The 19,351-nt window shown below is 47.7% G+C and overlaps 1 protein-coding gene across 2 annotated transcripts; it reads left to right on the forward strand.

Moving 5' to 3' along the window:
• Positions 1-480: 480 nt before the first annotated feature.
• Positions 481-18,101, forward strand: LYRM9 (LYR motif containing 9). Of its 2 annotated transcripts, none has more exons than XM_032457650.1 (4): positions 481-592; positions 11,554-11,696; positions 13,338-13,430; positions 13,938-18,101. In XM_032457650.1, exons 2-4 carry the CDS (start codon positions 11,571-11,573, stop codon positions 13,953-13,955), a joined length of 237 nt encoding a protein of 78 aa, XP_032313541.1. In that variant the 5' UTR covers positions 481-592; positions 11,554-11,570; the 3' UTR covers positions 13,956-18,101. The 2 variants fall into 2 exon arrangements, with proteins under 2 accessions (XP_032313541.1, XP_032313543.1); XM_032457652.1 differs by lacking the exon at positions 481-592 and adding an exon at positions 10,248-10,265.
• The last annotated feature ends 1,250 nt before the right edge of the window (positions 18,102-19,351 follow it).

The following is a 19,351-nucleotide window of genomic DNA, read 5'->3' on the forward strand; positions in this document are numbered from 1 at the left end:
AGCATTATTTCATTTTCAAAGAATGATACTGGCAGTAGCTGTGAGTTTAAATTCTGTATTCTTTTCCTCAATTATGATTATAGATGGGCCTGAAAGGAAGCATGCCTATTACTGTCATATTTATTCTTTTGACAGGTGTTATGGGACTGTAATTTGATGAAATGACTCGAAACGCAGATTCCCATCCAAATATAATTCCTGTCATCACCACAGGAAGTTTAGCAAAAGTCCTTCCGCAAGGCTTTTCACCGATCTTGAACACCCCTCATATTTAAGCAGCAATCCATACTCAGGGAAATGGGGAGAGCCTGCCTTCAGGGCTTGTCTCCGAGGCAGCAAAAGCCAAAAGGAAGAGTGAGTGTTTAAGGCAAAGAACAGTGTTAGTAGGACAGCTTTCTTTTTCAATCGGGTGGGCTCAGATCAGGGAAGGGGTTCCCGCCTAAACAGACCCCGAGTTCCGCGCGCGGCCAGCAGAGGGCGCGCGGCTCACAGTCGCCAGGCGGGGGCGGTGCTTGACTGGTCAGGGAGCGCAGGCGCACTCGTGGCCGCCGCGTCCGCCGTAGCCGCGGTTGAAGTACCTCAGTGGAGGCGGGTGAGCAGCGCGGCGCCGGCGGATGGCGGGGGCGGGCTCATGGGGGACGGAGGCACCCGAGAGGCGGGGACGGGCTGGGGATGGGAGGCCTCCGGCGCCCTCGGCCTGACGCGGCCTGTGGAAGACCCGCGCCGCTCCCCTTCCCTCCCCGCCTCTCTCGTGCTCCTGGAGAACCGTGTTCCCCGGAGCGCGGCTCCCGGACACGTCGCAGGCCTGGCGGGGGCGGCTCGGGGCTGAGGAGGCCCCAGGACGCGGGGAGGGATGGGGGGCCACCGGCAGTCCAGGCGTCTGCAGGCGCCTGTGCGAAGCCGGCCGCCGGGCCCGCCGGTGAAATACGTCCTTGTCGGGCGCACACCTTCGCGGTCGGCCTCAGTTTGCCCTTTCTAAAAAGCAGACTTGGCCCCGCCACAGCCCGTCTGCCCGCGGCGCGCGCGGAGCGCGCTTACCCGGAGTCACCTTCACGTTTTGATTTCCCTATCTGCGTTAATAGATCAAGTCACTAGGTGGCCGAAACCCCTGAGCCCTTAGGACTAATCTCTTGTTTGTTTTTACACAGCATACAATTCACCCACTTAAAGTGCAAAAGTTCAGTGTCTTTTCATATATGCATAGGGTGCAGGCTGCCTTCTGCTTTGACCACCCCTTCCACCTCCATCTCCACCCAGCCAAACTCTACCGGTCCTTCAGACCTCAGATTTATTGTCCCCTTTTCCAGAAACCTTCTTTGACCCTTGACTTGGGTGAGGGACCCCATGAATCAATCTCTCAGGGACCTGAATTCTACTTTGTAGTATTTAGTTATAATTCGACAGTTGGCTTTTATTATTATCTCCTATTAACGTGTAAGTTTCGTGGAGATCAGGGGTTGTCTTGATTGTTTCTGTAACTCCAGCGCCTAGCACCCTGGTGCTCAGTGACCATTTCAGCACACACACATGTGCCGTCTGTGTGTGAGACACTGTGCTGTACTCGGGATACAGGCAGGAACAAAATAAACCCCCTGCTCTTCTGGAGCTTTCAATCCAGTGGGGGAATGAATACAAACAGAAATATTAAGTATATGCTGAGGTGAAGAATGCTGTGAAGAAAAATAGAAGGGACTATAGTGTGACCAGAGAAGGCCTACTCAGTGAGATTTGGATCCTTGGGTGCTGCGAAGAGAGACCACAGGGAGAGGGAGCAATGGAGGAAAAGGGTCCAGGAGTTTGCAGTTCCAGGGTCCTCAGAGACAAGCCCTGGATGTGTGTAGAAAGCCCTTGAGTTAGGAAGGGAGAAACTCAACTTTGGCTCTTACTGAGTTCTGTGTAACCTTGAGCCTCAGTTTTCTTCCTCTGTAAAGTAGGAGTAACAGGGTTGTTGAATAAGTAGCTCCTATGAAGTACCCAGCGCAGTATTTGACACGTGGTAGAAAACACTAGTTCCTTTCTTTTCCCCTCAAATAGAGTGTGTTGTGGCCTGTAGGGGGAGAGGGGAGGCCATTGGCACAAAACGGTCTAATATCATAGAATTCAGTTCAGGTTGCTGAGTGCTCTGCTCTGAGACCAGCCCGTTCGCCTTTGGAAGATTTTTCTGGTTTGCTGTGGCTGGAATAGTTCACCAGGTTCACTTCAAACTGGTAAATGCTCAGGGTGCCTTTGAGACAGCAGGTGTGGTTGAAAGAGCTGAAGATTCAGAGCTCAAGGACTTGAGTTTGAGACCTGGCTCTGCCACCTGCTGGCTTTGTGACTTCAGGACAGCCCCCTTCCTCCTGGCTTTAGTTCCTCTCTCGGTGAATGGGAATCAATTGACACACATTTACTGAGCAGTCACTGTTAACTGTGACTAGAGTCTGTCCTCCAGAAGCTGACAGCAAGGAGCACAGGTCGCCAGGAAGACGGAAAGGGTAAGACGTCCAAGCAGCGGGTACATGTCGGTCCCTGTGCTGGAAACTGTGCTTATGTTAGCTTGTGTAAACTGTACCCCAACACCCTCCATGAACTTCATTTTATGTTGTCCAGTTTACAGAGGAGGGAGCAGTAGTCCAGAGGACATGAGTTTGATGAGGGAAGTTGGAACCAGATTTCCGAGAGCTGAGAGTAAAGAACGTTGCACAGAGGTTTTGGAGAATAAGGGTGACAAGGTGTGTTTTTTAGGAAGTGTCCTTGGGTGGCACTGTGGGGGTAGGACTGGCAGCAGAGATTGATTAGGAGGTGTTTGGAGAGTCCAAGCGAGGTGTTGTTACAAAGCTGGGAACCGAGGTAGTGTCCTCAGAGGTGTGAAGCCTGGGGGTAGGGGTGGGTCTTGAGAGCCTTGACCTTGCGGGAGAGGGACTGGAGGAGCGAGGATCGCCACCCCACCTCTAGCTTAGGAGAATGTGTGCACCATGGACGGAGCCCCGGAGTTGGAGGGAGCAGAACCACTCTGTTCCTGTGTTTTGACTTTCCCCATCCAGCAGAATAATTGTATATTTAAACAATGGCCTGTGCAGGCTTAATTTAGCTTGTGTCAGTGCTCAATAGGGCATAATTTCTGGTTATTTTCTGTAGTTCCATTCTTTTCTTACTGTTTTTTATTTTAAATGTATGACTTTTCGTCGTTTATTTTTAGGTGCCCTATGTCAGAGTACAGGTTAGGGAAAGAGACAATGGAATTAAAGGGGGCCGAAGGTTTGTTTCTCAGCATCTGTGAGGCGATACCCCTTGGCTCCCAGGAAGTTCCCTTTGTGGCTTTATTTTAACTCTTTTCCTTTATCCTGCCACATTCTCGTTTGATTTCCTAAGAGCTTTTTTAACATTTCCCTAGTTGCCCCTTTTTGTTGTTTGTGTAATTGACATTAGCCTGGTGACCTATTTTTTCATCTGTGTGGAGAGGGAATCTATGGATGAGGTCCTTGGGTTTCTGAAAATCATGGAGCAAGGTTTTATGGAGAAAGTTGAAAAACAAATACTGGATAGTAGCAATAGTCAAGTGCTTTCGCTTGAACCTGGTCCTGATGAGCCCTGGGGCGAGTTCTCGGTGGGGTCCTTAACCCCGATCTGGGTAGGATTTGTGAGTGGCCCAGGTATGGACATAGGTGATTTTAGAAGCAGGTAAGGGCATGGGCTTTGGACTAAAACAGACCTAGATTTGATTCCTCACCTGACCACGTACTAGCCGTGTGGCCTCTGGCAAGTTACTTAACCTCTCAGAGCTTCAGTTTCCTCGTCTATAAAATGGGGCTAATGACACCCCCTCCCTAAGATTGTTGTCAGGATATGTGAGTTAACACATGTAATGCTCTCAACTCCTCTCTGGCACACATTCATCACTCCCTGGATGGCAGGTAGTAAGACATGCCGGCAGCTCTGCAGAGACTCCAGGTAGGAGAGCCAGGTAATGTGTTAGGCCATTCATCTCTGTGGTCCTGGCCCTGAGTCCGGAATCACAGCTGGGCTAGATGCTCTGAATGCCATTGCATGGGGGACTGTCACAGCTTGCTGAGGTTACTCTTTCTCTGTACCTCATTTGTCCCTGGCATGTGATTATTTCTGTGCTTTTGTTGTGCTAAATTGAGTTGGATTATAGACCCCAGAGATTGTGGCAGATTGTGACTCTGGACTGAATTAATAACATACAAGCTGGGGAAACACACTTAAGAATAGTTCATGGAGAAAAAGTTTCCTTTAAGCCAAATGCCAGAGCCACGGGGAGGGCCAGAGCAGAGAATGCACTCTGTGCTCCATTCCTTGGATTCCCAGGTAAAGGAGGTGACATTGCCGCCTGAGCTCCAGCGCCCACGGGGCCGGTCAGAACACAAGCAGACTGGTTTCCCCCTGGACAGTACGTGTAAGAGTGAGATTGATAATGAAGGTGTGTGGGTGTCCAGAGAGAGGAGGGTGGGTGAGATGGAGACACACTGGGAGATGAGGCAGTCATAGGATGGTTATCTCGGAGGAGAAATGACCAGGGCTGGGGGTGGCGGAGGGGGGAGGTGTTGGGATGGTTGTCTTTGAATAATTACAGACCCGACTTGGCAGTAGGTTAGGGAGACTTTAGTCCCAAAGGGCAGAGTTCAGACCAGCGAGTAGCATTTTATAGGGCAGATCTTAGCTCAGAACCGAAAGGACTTTTAGCACCCTGCCAGGAGGGAGCACGTTGAGGGAGAAAAGGTGGGTGACTCCCTGCCAATGAGAAGAGATTCTTTGACGCGGGATGGGAGAAGGCCGCCTTCAGCACTTTGGCATCCTGGTTTTGAAAGACGGCCTACTTTGGACTGTTTCTTCTATTCATTCAGTTAACATCTCCTGAGAGCCTGCTACTTCAGGTGTTTTTATTATAACTAATTCATTAAAGGCTGCAGGATGAGTCACCAGAACTCAGTTCTGATTCAGGAAGAAGTTAAATAAAAGTCACCTGATCTTTAGCTTGCTTTGAAAGGGGAAGGAAAAAAGATGTATTTTTTCCTCTCTCTCATGTATAGAGAGCTACTGAACAATGAAATCCACAAACCTCTCCTGATCTCAGTTTGCACCAGAGGTTCCTTTAACAGGCTGTCCCTGTTTTGGATAGAAGCATTACAAGGGCATCATAACATACTGTTTTTCCTTTTGCTACTGTTCCAGGGGGACTGTGAACCAGGCACGTGTGCTCTCTTATGTAATCCTATATTGGCCTTGCCATGACTAGGGCCATGTGTTTCATTGTTTGACTCAGTCAGTACTCAGTGACAGGAAAGTTGTTGGGGAGAGGCAGGATTCAACCTGACACCCCTCTATTGAGTGACGACTGTGTGCCAGGCACCATGGGAGTGACAGAGGAGACAGAGTGTAGAGTGCGTGGGGATTTGGTTGCAGATGCGATAGAGATGCATGGTTGATTGGCGAAAGTCTTCACCCACCCCCCACCACCAAGCACACATACTAATGACCCTAGAGTTTGTTCTGTGGGCATTAAAGGACATCAAGCAAGGGGCTCACAGATGAGATTTTGGTTTTTAGAGGCTCACTTGGGCTGAGGGAGGGATTGAAGAGGCAACATTTCGGAAGGGTGTTGGGTGAATCCAGGAGGGAGGTGCTGAGAGCCTAACAGATCCTTGGAAAAGGAGAGGCCCCCTTTCCTTCAAGAACTCAGGAGGGCTGGAGCACTGGAGTTGGAGCCCGAGTCCACAGTCCAGCTCCAGCACTCCCTAGCTGTCTATTCGTGGGTACGTCCACCCACTTTTCAGCCTCAGTTTCCACATCTTCAAAATGGGGATATAATGCCTTTTGTCAGAAGGTTGTAAAAATGCAGCATGCTTAGTGCATCGGTCAGTTCTCAGGCCAGGATGGATTTTGTGGTGGAGGGGCGTTGAGGATATGCTGATCTGATGGCCTCTCGGGACTGAGTGAGGTGGGAGGCATCTGTGGCCTGTGGGGAGTTCCCGCAGGTGATATGGAGGGAGGCTGAGAGCCTGGAAAAGGCCTGGAGTAGTGGAACGGGAGAGGGACAGTGTCTCTGCCAGAGGTGATGGCGGGGGCGCCGAGGCAGGGAGGACCGTGCAGAGGGCAGTGGTCATCACTGTGTAGTGGGCAGGGGACGGGACTGTCTCCAGGGCCTGCCTGAAGGCAGGGAGAAAGCTGGGCTCAAATTTTTTCTCAAATTTGGGGATTGGTTGGATTTTGAGGTTATTCAGTCAGCAAGCATTTGTGGAGGAGTCCACGTTGTGCTCCATGCTGTGCTCGGCATCAAGGAAACAGAGACAGAGGACCTGACAATCCCTTGCCCTCAGGGGAGTTTGGTCTGGGTGGGGACCTGGACAGGCAAACACCCGAGCATGAGGTGATTTCTGCAGGCACAATGGGCTGTGGGCAGACAGGTAAGGGAGAGAGTTTAGTTCTGTGTGAGGGTGAGAGGGGGAAGGGGAGGAATTAACCAAAAAGCAATGTATTGAAAGAGTGTTAGGAGCTCACAGAATCAAGGGAGAGGGCTGGAGAACTGGGCAGGACATTTCTGGAAGGCCAGGTGGCAGGCCCTTCAGGGACAGTCCACAGCAGGAAGAGGCTGATCAGCACGCACTACACAGCGGTGCATGAACTCATTTTCTGCTTCCCTGTAACACCGTTCAAGAACCCATTTCCAGAGGTGGGGAAGAGTCTGTTGGCCGAGCTGAGGTCTAATGCTCTCCTTGCAGCCAGGAGAGATGGAGCCACTGCTGGCAGTCTCAAAAGGCCAAACTCAGTGGGAAGAAGTCATCCCCTAAAAAGAAATGTGGGGGCAGGGGAGGCTGTTAAGAAACACAAAAATTCAGTACAGGATGAGAAGTCCGTTTAACGGCTGGGGCTAGTATTCCAGACAGCACCCACTGCGGGCTCTAGAGCCAGACTTCCTACGTGGAAAGCCTGGCTTCTGGACTCACAGCAGTGTGACCCTGGACAACTCTCCTCCCTTCTTTTGACCTCCATTTCTTTATCTGTAAAAGGTGAGCATAGTGGTACCCTCTTGTAGAGTTGCTGCGAAGATTAAAATTAGTTAATTCATGTGCATTGTTTAGAATAGTGCCCATCACAGGAGAAGTACTCAGCAAGGCCGTTGTGGTAGTAACTGGAAATGTTGATGATGGTGATTGTTTTTATCATTAAAGGAACTATATAGGTGGTTTGTCAGTGTGTCTGGCAGGTGGAGGAGTGAGGAAGAATGCATCTGGGCAGGTAGGAATGCATAAGGAATTGGCATCAGCCTAAAGAGCTTAAGACTTCACTAGGTAACGGAAGGAGGTGGAAGGGTTTTTCTAAAATAACTTTTTGTTATGAACATTTTCAAAATAGAAGTTGAAATAACATCACAGTGTTCAACCTTATACCTGCCATCTAAATGCAGTCTTAGCATTTTGCCACATTTGCTTTCTCTTTCTTGCTCTATCTTCTCTATTTCTGTGTTTTATTTTGGGGGAGTGATAATTAGGTTTATTTATTTATTTATTTTGATAGAGGTACTGGGGATTGTACCTATGACCTCGTGCGTGGTAAGCACATACTCTATCACTGAGCTATAACCTCCCCCTCTGTGTTTTTGCTGAACCATCTGAAAGCAAGTTACAGACTGATGACACATCACCTCTAAATGTGTCCACTTGGATCTCCCAAGAATCAGGACTTCCTTCCATATACTCACAACATTGTTATTATATCTAAGAAATTAATAATAGTAATTCACAATATCATGTCACATCCAGCTGTGGGAAGTTTTTAGTTGGGAGTTAGATAAAACATTGTGACTGCCACGTGGAGGGTGGTGGGAAGGGGGCTGAGGGCAGGTAAATACCCTTGCAGTAATCCTGGCAAGAGATGATGAAGCCTGGGGAATGCAAGGTGGGCTGTTGGAGGTATCCACAGGCCTCTCAATGTGGCAAGATGGTGGCAGGAGTCCTGGTCAGTGAGGGCTGCCAGGAGGAGGTGCCAGACCTCAGAGTTGAGTGTTGAAGGATCAGGTGATCTGTAGGAAGCAGATAGGAGTATTATAGGCAGAAACAGGGGGATTCATTGAACACATGGATGTTGAATATCTGATGGTTAAGTGTATGGGTCAACCTGACTGGGTTGCAGGGTACCCAGATATTTGGCCAAACATTTGAGTTGTGTCTGTGGAAGTGTTTTTGGATGAGATTAACAATTAAATCAGGAGACTGAGTGGAGCTGATAGCTCTCCCTCAGTTGAGTGGGCCTCATCCAAGCACTTGAAAGCCAGACTAGAAGAATAGACTGACCTTCCCCTAGTAAGATAGAATTCTCCGGCCTGACATGGCCTCCATACTGGGGCATTGGCTCTCTCTGGTTTTGCAGCAGCTGCTGGCCTTCAGACTCAAACTGGGATATCAGCTCTGCAGATTTTGAACTTTCCAGCCTCATTCATTGTGTGAGCCAATTCCTTATAAATCTATTTATCTATCTACCTATCTACCTACCTACCTACCTACCTACCTATTTATTTACCTGCCTACCAACCCACTCATCCATCCTATTGGTTCTGTCTCTCTGGAGACCCTTAATACATCTGTTATATGCCAAGCATTCTGTGTGCTGAGACCATAAAGGCGAATGTGACATAGGCTGTCATGGAGTGGGCCACTCAGAGCTCAGTTTGCCTGGACTCAGCAGCGAGTGATGGGTGATGTGATGAATGGTGGAGGGGAGGGGCCAGATCAAGAAGGGGCCTTGGAGGCCCCAGAAAGCAGAATGGATATTATTCTGTAGACCAGCGCTTTTCCAAACTTCAGTACCACTTTCATGATTCTTGTCATATCCACATTTCAACTGCATTCTTACTTGCTTATACATTTTTAAAAATCACTTTTATTCCCATTCGTTTTAAACTGTTTTAAGTCATAATACCTATGAGATAACAGAATTTTGTTTTCTCATTACACATGAAAATAAATATAAAATCATGACAATAAAAAGATGTTGGTCCATGTACTGCTTAAAATAATTTCATATTTGTGCCACCTTTTTGGAAAAGTTGTCATGAATGATGGGGATAGGGTGGATATCAGGGGTTTTAGGCAGGAATGAGACCTGCTGAGATTTATGTTTTGGAAAGATTCACTCTGGCTGTTGAATGGAGAATAGATTGGCAGACAGGGAGACCTGCCAGGAACTGTTGCAGGTATCCATCTGAGCTGTAATAAAAGTCTGAACCAAGGATGTGCTGTGGAAATGGGGAAGGGGACAGATTTGAGGGGGGCATCCAGGTAGAATATGATAGGACTTAGAGACCAGTGGCATGGGGATTGAGGAGAAGGAAGAGTCTGGGTTGTCTCTGTAAACACTTTGGTTTGGTTGCCTGGGAAGACAGAGGTGTCTTTACAGAGGCAGGGAGCCCAGGTGGAGAGGGTAAGGTCACGTCCAAAGAGCAGGATATGTGAAATAAGTGTTCCCAGGACCATAGGGTTTGACTACAGTTTTAGCAGTGATGCTGTGAGGTTCGTTGCCCCTTAAATAATAGCAAACCCATGCTTTAAATTAAATTAAAACATCTTCAGTTTAACTCTTCTGAGTGGACCTACACAAGCATTCTCAGCTAGATATTACTGAGAATGACTAAGTATTATAATTGAGCTGAAAATAATCTCCCGCCCATACTTGCTGGGTTGGTTTCTAAGTATTGCTTGGGTTTTTAAGTAATGTAACAAAGTTGTGTTCTTTCCAAGTGTTAATTTTGAAGACTGCAGATGGTAACCATCTGTTACACGACTAGCATTTTACAATATTTGATGAGCGCTTTATATAGTTTGGGGAAGCCTGCCAGTGGAGTCTGCCCATCAGGTTGGGGACTTCGGTGGTATGTCCTCTGTGGTGGCCCTTGAAAGCCTTTGTCCACATAGTATGCGGTTCCCCTCTGTTTTTTGTGTGGCTTGTCAGACTGGCAGGTTGATATTCATGGCAGGAGGACCTTTTGAAGAGCCTTGCCCTGTTTGCACTCTTCCTTCGAGCTGGAACCACTGAAGCTCATGGGGAAGTGGAATCTGAGAGGGCAGATCTGTCCATCTGTCAAGATCCTCTTGGTTGAAAGTGACAAGGCAACAAACCCAAATACAGGATGGGACTGCCTTCAGGTGCATGGTTTTTGGGTTCAACTGACTTCTTCAGACCTGGTTTCACTCAGGGTCTCAGCTCTGCAATCTGTTGTGTGGTGTCAGTCTCAAGCTTGAAGAGGAGGCAGGATGGCTTCCCTGAGAGGGGTAAGTCCTCAGAGCATCAAGTCTAGAAGTACCAGGAGCAGTTGGCAAATACAGCTGTGGAGACAGACATTTATTGTTGCCAGGAAGATAATATGCTGGAAATGGAATGAAGGAGCCTCTGAAACTAGCTCCTTAAGAAGTTTCCTTTCTTAGTTTAAGGTAAATTAATATTTAGTACTGAGATTTAGTATTCTGGTTCTCTTTTTTCAGAGGGAGGGGGTTGTCTGTCTTGTTTTCGTGTTATTTTAAAACTAAGACCCATCACTTAATCTTGGTCATTTAGCTCCTCCATTTGGAACATAGTGAGCTTCTCTTTCAGGGAGAAGTCTGTGCAGAGGAGATAACAGATTCCATTCAGGCCAGTTCAACAAACAGGGCACAAAGCGCTGGGGCCTGGGCCAGGCTCTGCAGGCCTGGCAGCAGATGAATCCCCAGCAGTGTGGGAAGCACTGTAACAGCTCCAGAAACAGGGTACTTCAGCCCCTCCAGGGACAGTCATGGAGGGCTTCCCAGAGGAAGTGACACAGAGCTGGACCTGGAAGGATGAACACAAGTTCCTTACATGGGGAAGGGAGCTTCATGCTAAGGATCCTGTGTGTACAGAGGTGCAAGAGGTGCCCTTGCCAGTTTGTGGGGTTCTGGGGGAAGTTCCTTGGGTCTGACTATGGGTGAGCCCAGCAAACTGGTTCCAGAGCTCAATCGGGCATCAGTGTGGAGGCAACTGGGGAGTGACAGGCTTCAGGCAGGGACACCAGGCAAGATGCAGTGGTAGAGGTCCAGGCAGGAGCCTGTGGGACATCTTGTTCAATTGCAGATTCTGTCTAGTAGGTCTGGGGTGAGACTCTGTGTTTCTAATTAGCTCTTGGGTGATGTCAGTGCTACTGGTCCAGGACCACACTTTGGGTAGCGAGGCTCAGACCTCTGGGCATTCTCCCCTCTGTTGCCTCAAGTTGCCTGGTTTCTCAGTGATTGCGACACAGGGTCTTCCTGTCTACCTCCCCTACTCTGCCTGTCATGAACCTCCTTACCCGCCACCTGAAGTCGGTCTCCAGAAAGAAGACGACAGGATGAGGCTATGCCTCTCACCTTTGGTCCTTGCAGGCCTGCTCAGGCTGAGACTTCTGCAGGACTGAATGCCCAGCCTGAGCTCAGGGTTCTGTGGGCTGTGGCATTAGGGGACCTGGCCTCTGCACTGTATCAAATATGTCTGCTTCCCAGAGCACTGGAAACTGGGGGCCAGGGCTGAAGATTGGCTTGATGCCTAGAAGTGATGCGCTGTGTTTTCCAGGGATAGAAGTCTTGTCGATGGCCCCACTGCCAGGGGCCGAGCTGGTCCAGAGGCCACTGCAGCTCTACCGATACCTGCTACGCTGTTGCCGGCAGCTGCCAACCAAGGGCATTCAGGAGCATTACAAGCATGCTGTCCGGCAGGTGGGAACGGGTAGTGGTCTTGGGGTGGGAGGGATTCCTGTAATAAGGGGCTTGGCACAGAGTTGGAGGCCAGGGCAGCGGGCAGGGATGGTCTTTCAGGTTGGGGGTAGCGGGGTGGCAGCTTGGTAAGAGCCACTGGAAAGCAGTGCTGGCCAGCCCAGCTCCTCTCTCTGGTTTCTGTTCAGAAAACAGGATTTGTCATCCAGCACACCAGCTCCATACCAGGACTTAAATACAGCAATTCAGATAGAGTGTGAGACATAACATCATTTTGACAGGCATTCCTGCCAATAATGCACAACTCGAATTTAATCACGAGAAAACATCAGGTAAACCCAAACTGAGTGACTGTCTGCCCTGTAACTGGCCTGTACTCATCAAACTTGTCAACGACATGAAACACAAAGAAAGGCAGACAGCTGCTTTGGCTTAAAGGGGGCTAAAGAGATGTGACAACTAAATATAAGGAGTGATCCCAGAGGATCCTGGACCAGAATAAACAATGATCATAAGGGACATTATTAGGGAAATTCATGAAATGGAATACAGGCTGTAGATTAAATGGCAGTCTTACATCAGTGTTAAATTTTCTGGATTTGATTACTGTGGTTATGTAGGAGAATGCCCTTGTTTGTACACACTGAAGTGTCAGGGCTTAAGGGCATGAAATCTGCAACTTTTAAATGCTTCCAAAAATTGTATATGAGCCCATATAAAGAGAGAAAGGTAAAGCAAATGTGGCAAGATGTTAACTGGTGATTCTGGAAGGGAATTCTTTTGTATTACTCTTGCAGCTTTTCTGTGGATTAGAAATTATTTCAAAAAAAAAGTTAAAAACTAAAGTTAATACAAATGTAATGTGGAAAGTATAAAAAATAGAGGTAGCGACAGAAGGCTACATGGAGAAGGGAGCGGTTAGCTGTCTGAGGGAGTCAGGGAGGACTGCCTGGAGCTGAGCATTTGAAGTGCTCCTGGAGCTGAGTAGGAGGACGCGTCGGGTTGAGAGTGACAGGTCAGAGGAATTAACCAGTTCTTTGGAAGGGCCTTGAGTGCCACACCTGTGCACCTGAATCTCACATTACTTTTCAAGGTGAACGTCTGGTCAGAGCAAACAGTAGCCCTGCGCTGCTCTGCACTGGGCCTGCCTGGATTTTCCAAAGCCACTCTCTCTGCTGCTCCTCCCTTCCCTGCGTGGCTTTCCAGCCAGAGTCCAAGAAACCCTAGTCTTTCCTGTTGGGAAGCCTTGCAGAGCTCTCACCCTGGTGCAAGCAGCTTCCTGGGAAGAGCAGATGAAACAGAGTTGGAAGGTTCCCTTAGGCCCCTGATACCTGATAACTTTTGGGCCCAGGTTGTTCTAGGGGTAACTTGGGGCTGGTCTTCCTTTTTACAGCTGCCCTGCTGGTAGGAGTACAGGCTGTGTAGTCAAATAGCCCAGGGTTCAGCTGTTGGTGCTAAATAGCCCCAAGGTTCAGCAGCAGGTTCGAGTTTCTGAGCCTCTGCTCCCTCATATCCGGGTGGTGTCATCACGACTGTGGAGGGGTGAGAGCGATGCTGAGTATACAGTGCCTGCAGTGACTAGTGCCCTGAAGCTGCTGGTCCTGTGATTCGTTTTGCTTAGTCATTTTATGCTTAAACCTCTAGAGTTTCCGAGTTCATTCAGATGAGGACAACCCTGAGAGGATCCAGCAGATTATTAAACGAGCCATTGAAGATGCCGACTGGATCCTGAACAAAGTAAGTGCTTGGCTCCGGCTTCCACGTCCGAGTTGGGGGTTGATGGCTGTAATCCCCGTGGCCACCAGGGGTCGCCCCTGCCCCATAGCTGAGAACAATCAGTGCTACAGAGGCCTCCGCGCCGCGTTCCCAGAATTTCCCTGGGATTCCTTGTTTAAACTCAGTGATCAGACTAGATGGCTTCTGAGGGTCGTCTTCTAACCTGAGATTTTTTTTTTCCCTCTGAGCAAGACTCAGCTTAAAGGAAGCCTAGACACATCACAATTTTTAGTTTTAATGTTCCCGGTGTCTTTGTTATTCTCTCTCCCCAACCCCATCAGCTTCCTCTTCCATTGGCACCAACCAGAGATTTGACCATCTGGTGCCTGCTGACTGGGTCCCACCACCTCCAAGAAGCCCTTGCAGGAGGCAACTGAGGTCTAGTGACCACAGTTCCCAGAACTTCCCAGGTCCTCCCTTCCCCGCTGACTTCCCTCACCCACTCCTAATGATCTGTCTGTCTTGCAGTATAGAAAACAAAACTGAGACTCCAGGGCCTAAAGAGTGACGCTGCCTTGGAGACACGGCCGTGGAGAGCCCTCGCTTTGCCTGGCGCTAACAGCAGCAGCAGTCTGGGGATACCCACTGGCCTCGTTGGCTGGGAGCAGGAAATCAGGGGTAGGAGAAGCTGACATCTGCTCAGACGGTTCTTCTCTCGTCTTCTTGTGTCCCCAGCATCCTTTATGTTTGCTTTTCTAGCCATTATGATGGGAAGTTTGGGGAGAGTGTGTTCTCACTTTGCTCTAAAAGTGATTCATTTACTCTGGACATCATTCTTTGAGACCTGGAGCTGGCGTCCCCTCAGATGGCAGCCTGTACAGAGGACAGAGCATGGGTTTTAGAACCAGACAGAGCTGGGTTTGAATCCCAGCTTAGCAGCTTTTCAAGGGTGTTGGCTTCAAGCCCAGTTTCCTTCTTCGTGAGTATTAAATAAGATAAAATTGAAGAGCCTGACGCGGGACATGGTATGCAGGGGTGCTGGTAAATGTCTGTCGGAGGAAGCCGTCCTCTGCCATTGCCGCCATGCTCTGCACATCTCTCTAGTGCCATCCACGTCTTAGTTCATTGTGGGCTTGTCCTGTCCCTGCTTGTCACCCTGAGCCCTCACAGTTTCACCGAGCCCAGCAGTCTACCCAGCAGCTGCTCTTGCTGACACCACGCCTTCCTGCCCAGAGCAGCAGAAGCCCTGGTCCTTGCCTTCACTGAGTGTACAGTGTCCCAGAGCCAGTGGAACGCAGCCTGTGTGAAACAAGGAAGAACACCAGAGCAGCTGCGAGAAACGCCAGCGCTTTCAGGCTGCCACGAACTTGCAGTCTGTTTTGACCGGCTCTTCCCTACTTTGCCTCCATCTTGGAAGGAAAGGCAGGAGGAACAGCAGTCATATGAGTCCGAAATCGGTGGAGAAAGCAGACCTGGGTCGCATCCCAATTCCACGCAAGTTGCTCTGGATGACTTTCCTCACCTCCTTCAGCCTGAGTTTCCCTGTCTCTCTAGGGGAGTGATGACTGTACCTGCCTCATTGGGTTGTGGCAAAGAGTCATGAGCCCTAAAGTACCCAAGTGCTTCACCCAAACTCAGCCTGGGGAGCCAGATGGGGAGACAGGAGCTCAGAGAGGCTGAGCCCCTTTTCAGGGTCACAAAGCTGCTAAGACAGGTCTGTCTAAATCTGCCAAACACTACAGATTTAGGAGAGCAAGGAGAGCAACAGGGAAAGAGGATGGAGGTGGGAAGAGTGAAGGGAGAGAGGAAAGGAGGAGGAAGGGAGGAGGGAGAGCAGCAGGGAATGTCGGGATGACTGGCTGGAGTGGGCGGAGCAGCCAGAAGACACGGAGAGAAGCCACGTTGGGATGTGAGTGACCCCCAAGGACTCCCAGCCAGAGGATGAGCTAGCGTGCGTTTGTATCCTCGCAGTCATGTGACTTAAAGTGACTCAGACACGTCTGTGTGCACTCAACTGATCAGCTAATAATGAAGTAAATACATCAGTTTGTGAAAGCTCTTGTGTTTCCCTACCGTGTGCTGCCACACTAGCTGTTGAGGCCTAGAGGCTGGCAGATGGAAAGCTGCCTGGGAAGGATCATTCTTCAGAGTCTCAATTCATTAACTGAAATGACCAGTCTTAGGTAAAAATAAAATTTCAGAACTTGAATTAAGGTTGAAGTATCTCCCCTCTTCCAGTTTGGATCTGCTGCAGTGGGAAACCTGCTGTCACAGAAGGGGGACATGGGTGGGCTTTCTTTGCTAGCTTGGGGGTGGGGCGGGAGTGGAGGGACATTTTAAGCAAAGGCTCAAAACAGCACCACTTGCTCATGCTGTTCAGTGTGGTTGAGACAGTGTGGACCAAAGAGATAGTTCTGTAATGATCTCTTTATGTAATTGTCTCCCTCACCCAAGAGTGAATCCCTTGAGTGGAGGGACCATGCACCGGTCATTGCAGAATCTTCTGGGCCAGCTGTGCCTGCTGCCCAGGTGGTGCATCTAATGGGACAATGGTAATCCCAGGCACACTGATGTGTCTCTTTTGTTGGAGTTATTTTATTGCTTTCTAATAGTGGAGGAGGCTGGGAGACGTGGTGATTATTTCTTACCTAAGCGCTGGTGTGTGTGTGTACATGTGTGTGTCTCTTCTTATCACTGATGCTCAAATGAAGTCTTAGTATTATTAAGAAAGTAGTTTTGACTTTGAGAATCCCCTGAAATGGTTTCAGGGATTCCCAGGAGTCCATGGCCCACACTTGAAAATCACTGTCTCTCGATGTAATCTGAAGAAAGCAGAATACAAAGAGGATTTTTACCTCCCTTCTTGATAACCTGCTTTTTAAATTTGGCCTAAGATTGCATTCATTTTTTAAAGAGCCAGTGTCGTCCGATTGGTTTGCATTTGGCAGTTAACGTGAAAAAAAATCTTAGAAGACGTGATGCTAGGGGAAGCAAAGAACAGCTTCACAGAAGAAGTAAAGCCTCTGCTCAGTCTTAATGGAGAAAATTTTGTCTTTTCAGGTGAGTGAGTCAAGAAGAGCATTTCAGATAGGAGGAGAAGCAGGGCAAATCCACATGGCATGAACAGGTTGGGGTTCTGGGAGAGTGAGGATCCATTTGCAAGGTAATGGTGTCAGAGAACATTGTGGACAGGGCAGGAGGCAGGTCAGCAGTGGAGGCAGGAAAACCCATATCAGTTTGAGAATGGGAGCAGGTGAGATTGGTGATCAGAGGAGCCTGCTTTGGGCCAGTGGCTGAAATTGAGTGGCACAGGGGCTCTCGGGCACAGCCAACCTCAAGGTTACCAGTCAGTTTCAGAGGTCTAATGAAGCTCCTCTTGTTCATTTTTTGCTCAAAGCTGAAAGAGAATGAAGTACCTCCCCAGATGTTGGTGGGAAAGGATTCACTGACTCCAGAGATGCTGTGTCCCTATGGTATTGACAACAGCTGATAGCCGTTAGGAGGTGGATATAGAGATATTCTGTTGGTTTGAAGAAACCTGATACTGAATGAAACTGTCCAAATGCCTGCTCATGGGCATGCGCCTCCTTTGTAATCCACTGCTACCCAGAGAGAGCCCTGTACTTCTCAGACTGGATGGCATTTATGGGATTAAAGGTCCATCTGCTCCACCAGATAGTGAGTTCCAGAGGCAAGGACTGTGACTTCAAGTCATGCAGCAAATGTCTGTGAAGTTCCTGCTACGTGCAAGGCATTGTGCCAGGTGCTGGTGGGGTATCTACATTTAGGGCCTTAATCTGAATCCCAATTACATTTTTCTATTGATTTTGGCTCATAAGGCTAGGTGCCAGAATTATTGTGGATCTAGCATGTTAATCATCATTACTTCATTTGCTCTTTTGTTTTGTCATTCATTAATTTATCCTTTAATTCAGCAAACATTGAGCACCCCTTATGTATCAAAAATTCCATCTAGAGTACTGTTGAGGTTGTGTTATGGGTGGTTTGATTTGTTCTCATTGATCTTTGTGGTTTCTGGAAATGTGTATAAACATTTTATTTTGGGTACCCATGATTACCCACAGGAATCTAGAAGTTTTAAAATCAAATTTAAAAAATCATGTTTCCTAAATTTTCCTATTTATGAACATTTAGCTGACATTTACACAGACACACACACACACACACACACACACACACATAACATTTGTTTGTAACAAGTCTGGCTGAGAAATATTTTCATTTGAAAACATGTTTTTCTGTCATTTTTGCTTTCCTATTACCATGAATCTTAAAAATTCTCAAATTGGAGTGATAAGAATTGTCCAGTCCAGCCTCAGCCTCCAGCCCTCAGGCATGTAGATAAATGAACATTCTCATCCTTTTCTGCTTTTTTGCCACAATACTGACTTCATGTTATCTCTAGTCCAGGCCCCTATGTCTTTCCGTTGTATACTAGGCTGTGTCAGAAAATACCTCTTGAATGCTTGGAACCTTCAGACACTGCGGGCGAGAGTGTAAAATAGTGCCGCCACTTTGGAAAACAGTCTGGAAGTTTCTCAAAATATTAAACATTGAGTTACCTTATAATTCAGCAATTCTATGTGTGTACCCAAGGGAAATGGCATATATTCACACAACACATGCACACAAATGTTCATGGCTTTATTCATAATAGCAAAAAAAAAAAAACTGAATGTCTATCAACTGATGAATGGATAAATAAATGTAATATAAATAGATATATAAAGTAATAAATAATATAAAATGTTATATAAATAAAATATATAGTTATTCAACAGAACATAATTCAGTAATAAAAGGAGTGAAGTATTGATACATCCTGCAAGGTAGATGAACCTTGCAAACACTATGCCAAGTGAAAAAGACACAGATACATTGTATGAGTCCATTTATATGAAATATCCACAATAGGCAAGTCTATGGTGGCATAAAGTAGGTTAGCCCAGGGGCTGGGAGGGGCGTGTGTGGGGAGGAATTGAGAGTGACTGCAGACTGGTACAGGGGTTCTTTTTGGAGTGATGAAAGTATTTTAAAATTAGAGTGTGGTGATAGTTGTACAACATGGTGAATATTTTAAAAACCATTGAATTGTATACTTTACATGGATAAATTGATAGGTTTGTGAATTATATCTCAATAAAACTGCTAAAAAGAAAAAGAAATCAAATGTCAGGAGAAAACCAAATAAATCCCAGTGCATCTGGAAGGTACCACTAGAAAATTCTCCCTTTCTTGATTAATTTCTGTTGAAAGGAGCAATTATCTTCTTCCTCCAGTGGTGTCCAAGGTTGAATTTTTCTACTAGGCAGGAGGGCCAATCCTGATGCCTCCTCTACCCACTATGCTCAGCTTATAATTCTGTGGGCCTGTTCTCACCTTTCTTCAGAGAGAGACAAGCCCAGAGAGGCTAAGACATTTGTTCAAGGTCACGTCTCAAGAACACACGTCTCCCAGGTTGGGCCCTTTCTAGAGATTGAAGGCTGGTCTTCCAAAGGCACTGAGATATAACCTATCTCCATTAAGTTATATTTAAAATTTTAAATTTTAATCCCCTCTTAGAAGTCTCAGAGGCAGCTGGGGAAATGAAGTGACTTTGGATTACATATAGTTTGACTGAGTTTCCCCACTGGAGTCCCCTAGGCTTGTCACCTGTACCTGAAGTTAACCTCAATCTGTTATCCCAGTGTGCCCTTATATTGTCACTTTTTTATGTGTGCCAGGGAATGAAAAGAGTTGGAAAGTGCTGAGGTCTTCTCCTTGGCATTTTCTGTGGCTGAAAGCACTGAACTGGGGTGTCTCTCTGACACATATATGGCCACCACAACCCAGAAGAAGAGATGTTCTATTGTTAGGAGATGGGCTAACAGCCATGTGACTTTGGGAAAGTTACTTAATCTCACTAAGCCTCACTTTTCCCA

This window comes from Camelus ferus, chromosome 16 (assembly GCF_009834535.1).
Source record: "Camelus ferus isolate YT-003-E chromosome 16, BCGSAC_Cfer_1.0, whole genome shotgun sequence".
Lineage (NCBI taxonomy): Eukaryota > Metazoa > Chordata > Mammalia > Artiodactyla > Camelidae > Camelus > Camelus ferus.

Coding starts and splice junctions, on each gene's coding strand:
- LYRM9 (XM_032457650.1), top strand. CDS start 11,571: ATGGCCCCACTGCCAGGGGCCGAGCTGGTCCAGAGGCCACTGCAGCTC. Junction 11,697..13,337: donor ACAAGCATGCTGTCCGGCAG/GTGGGAACGGGT, acceptor TTAAACCTCTAG/AGTTTCCGAGTTCATTCAGA.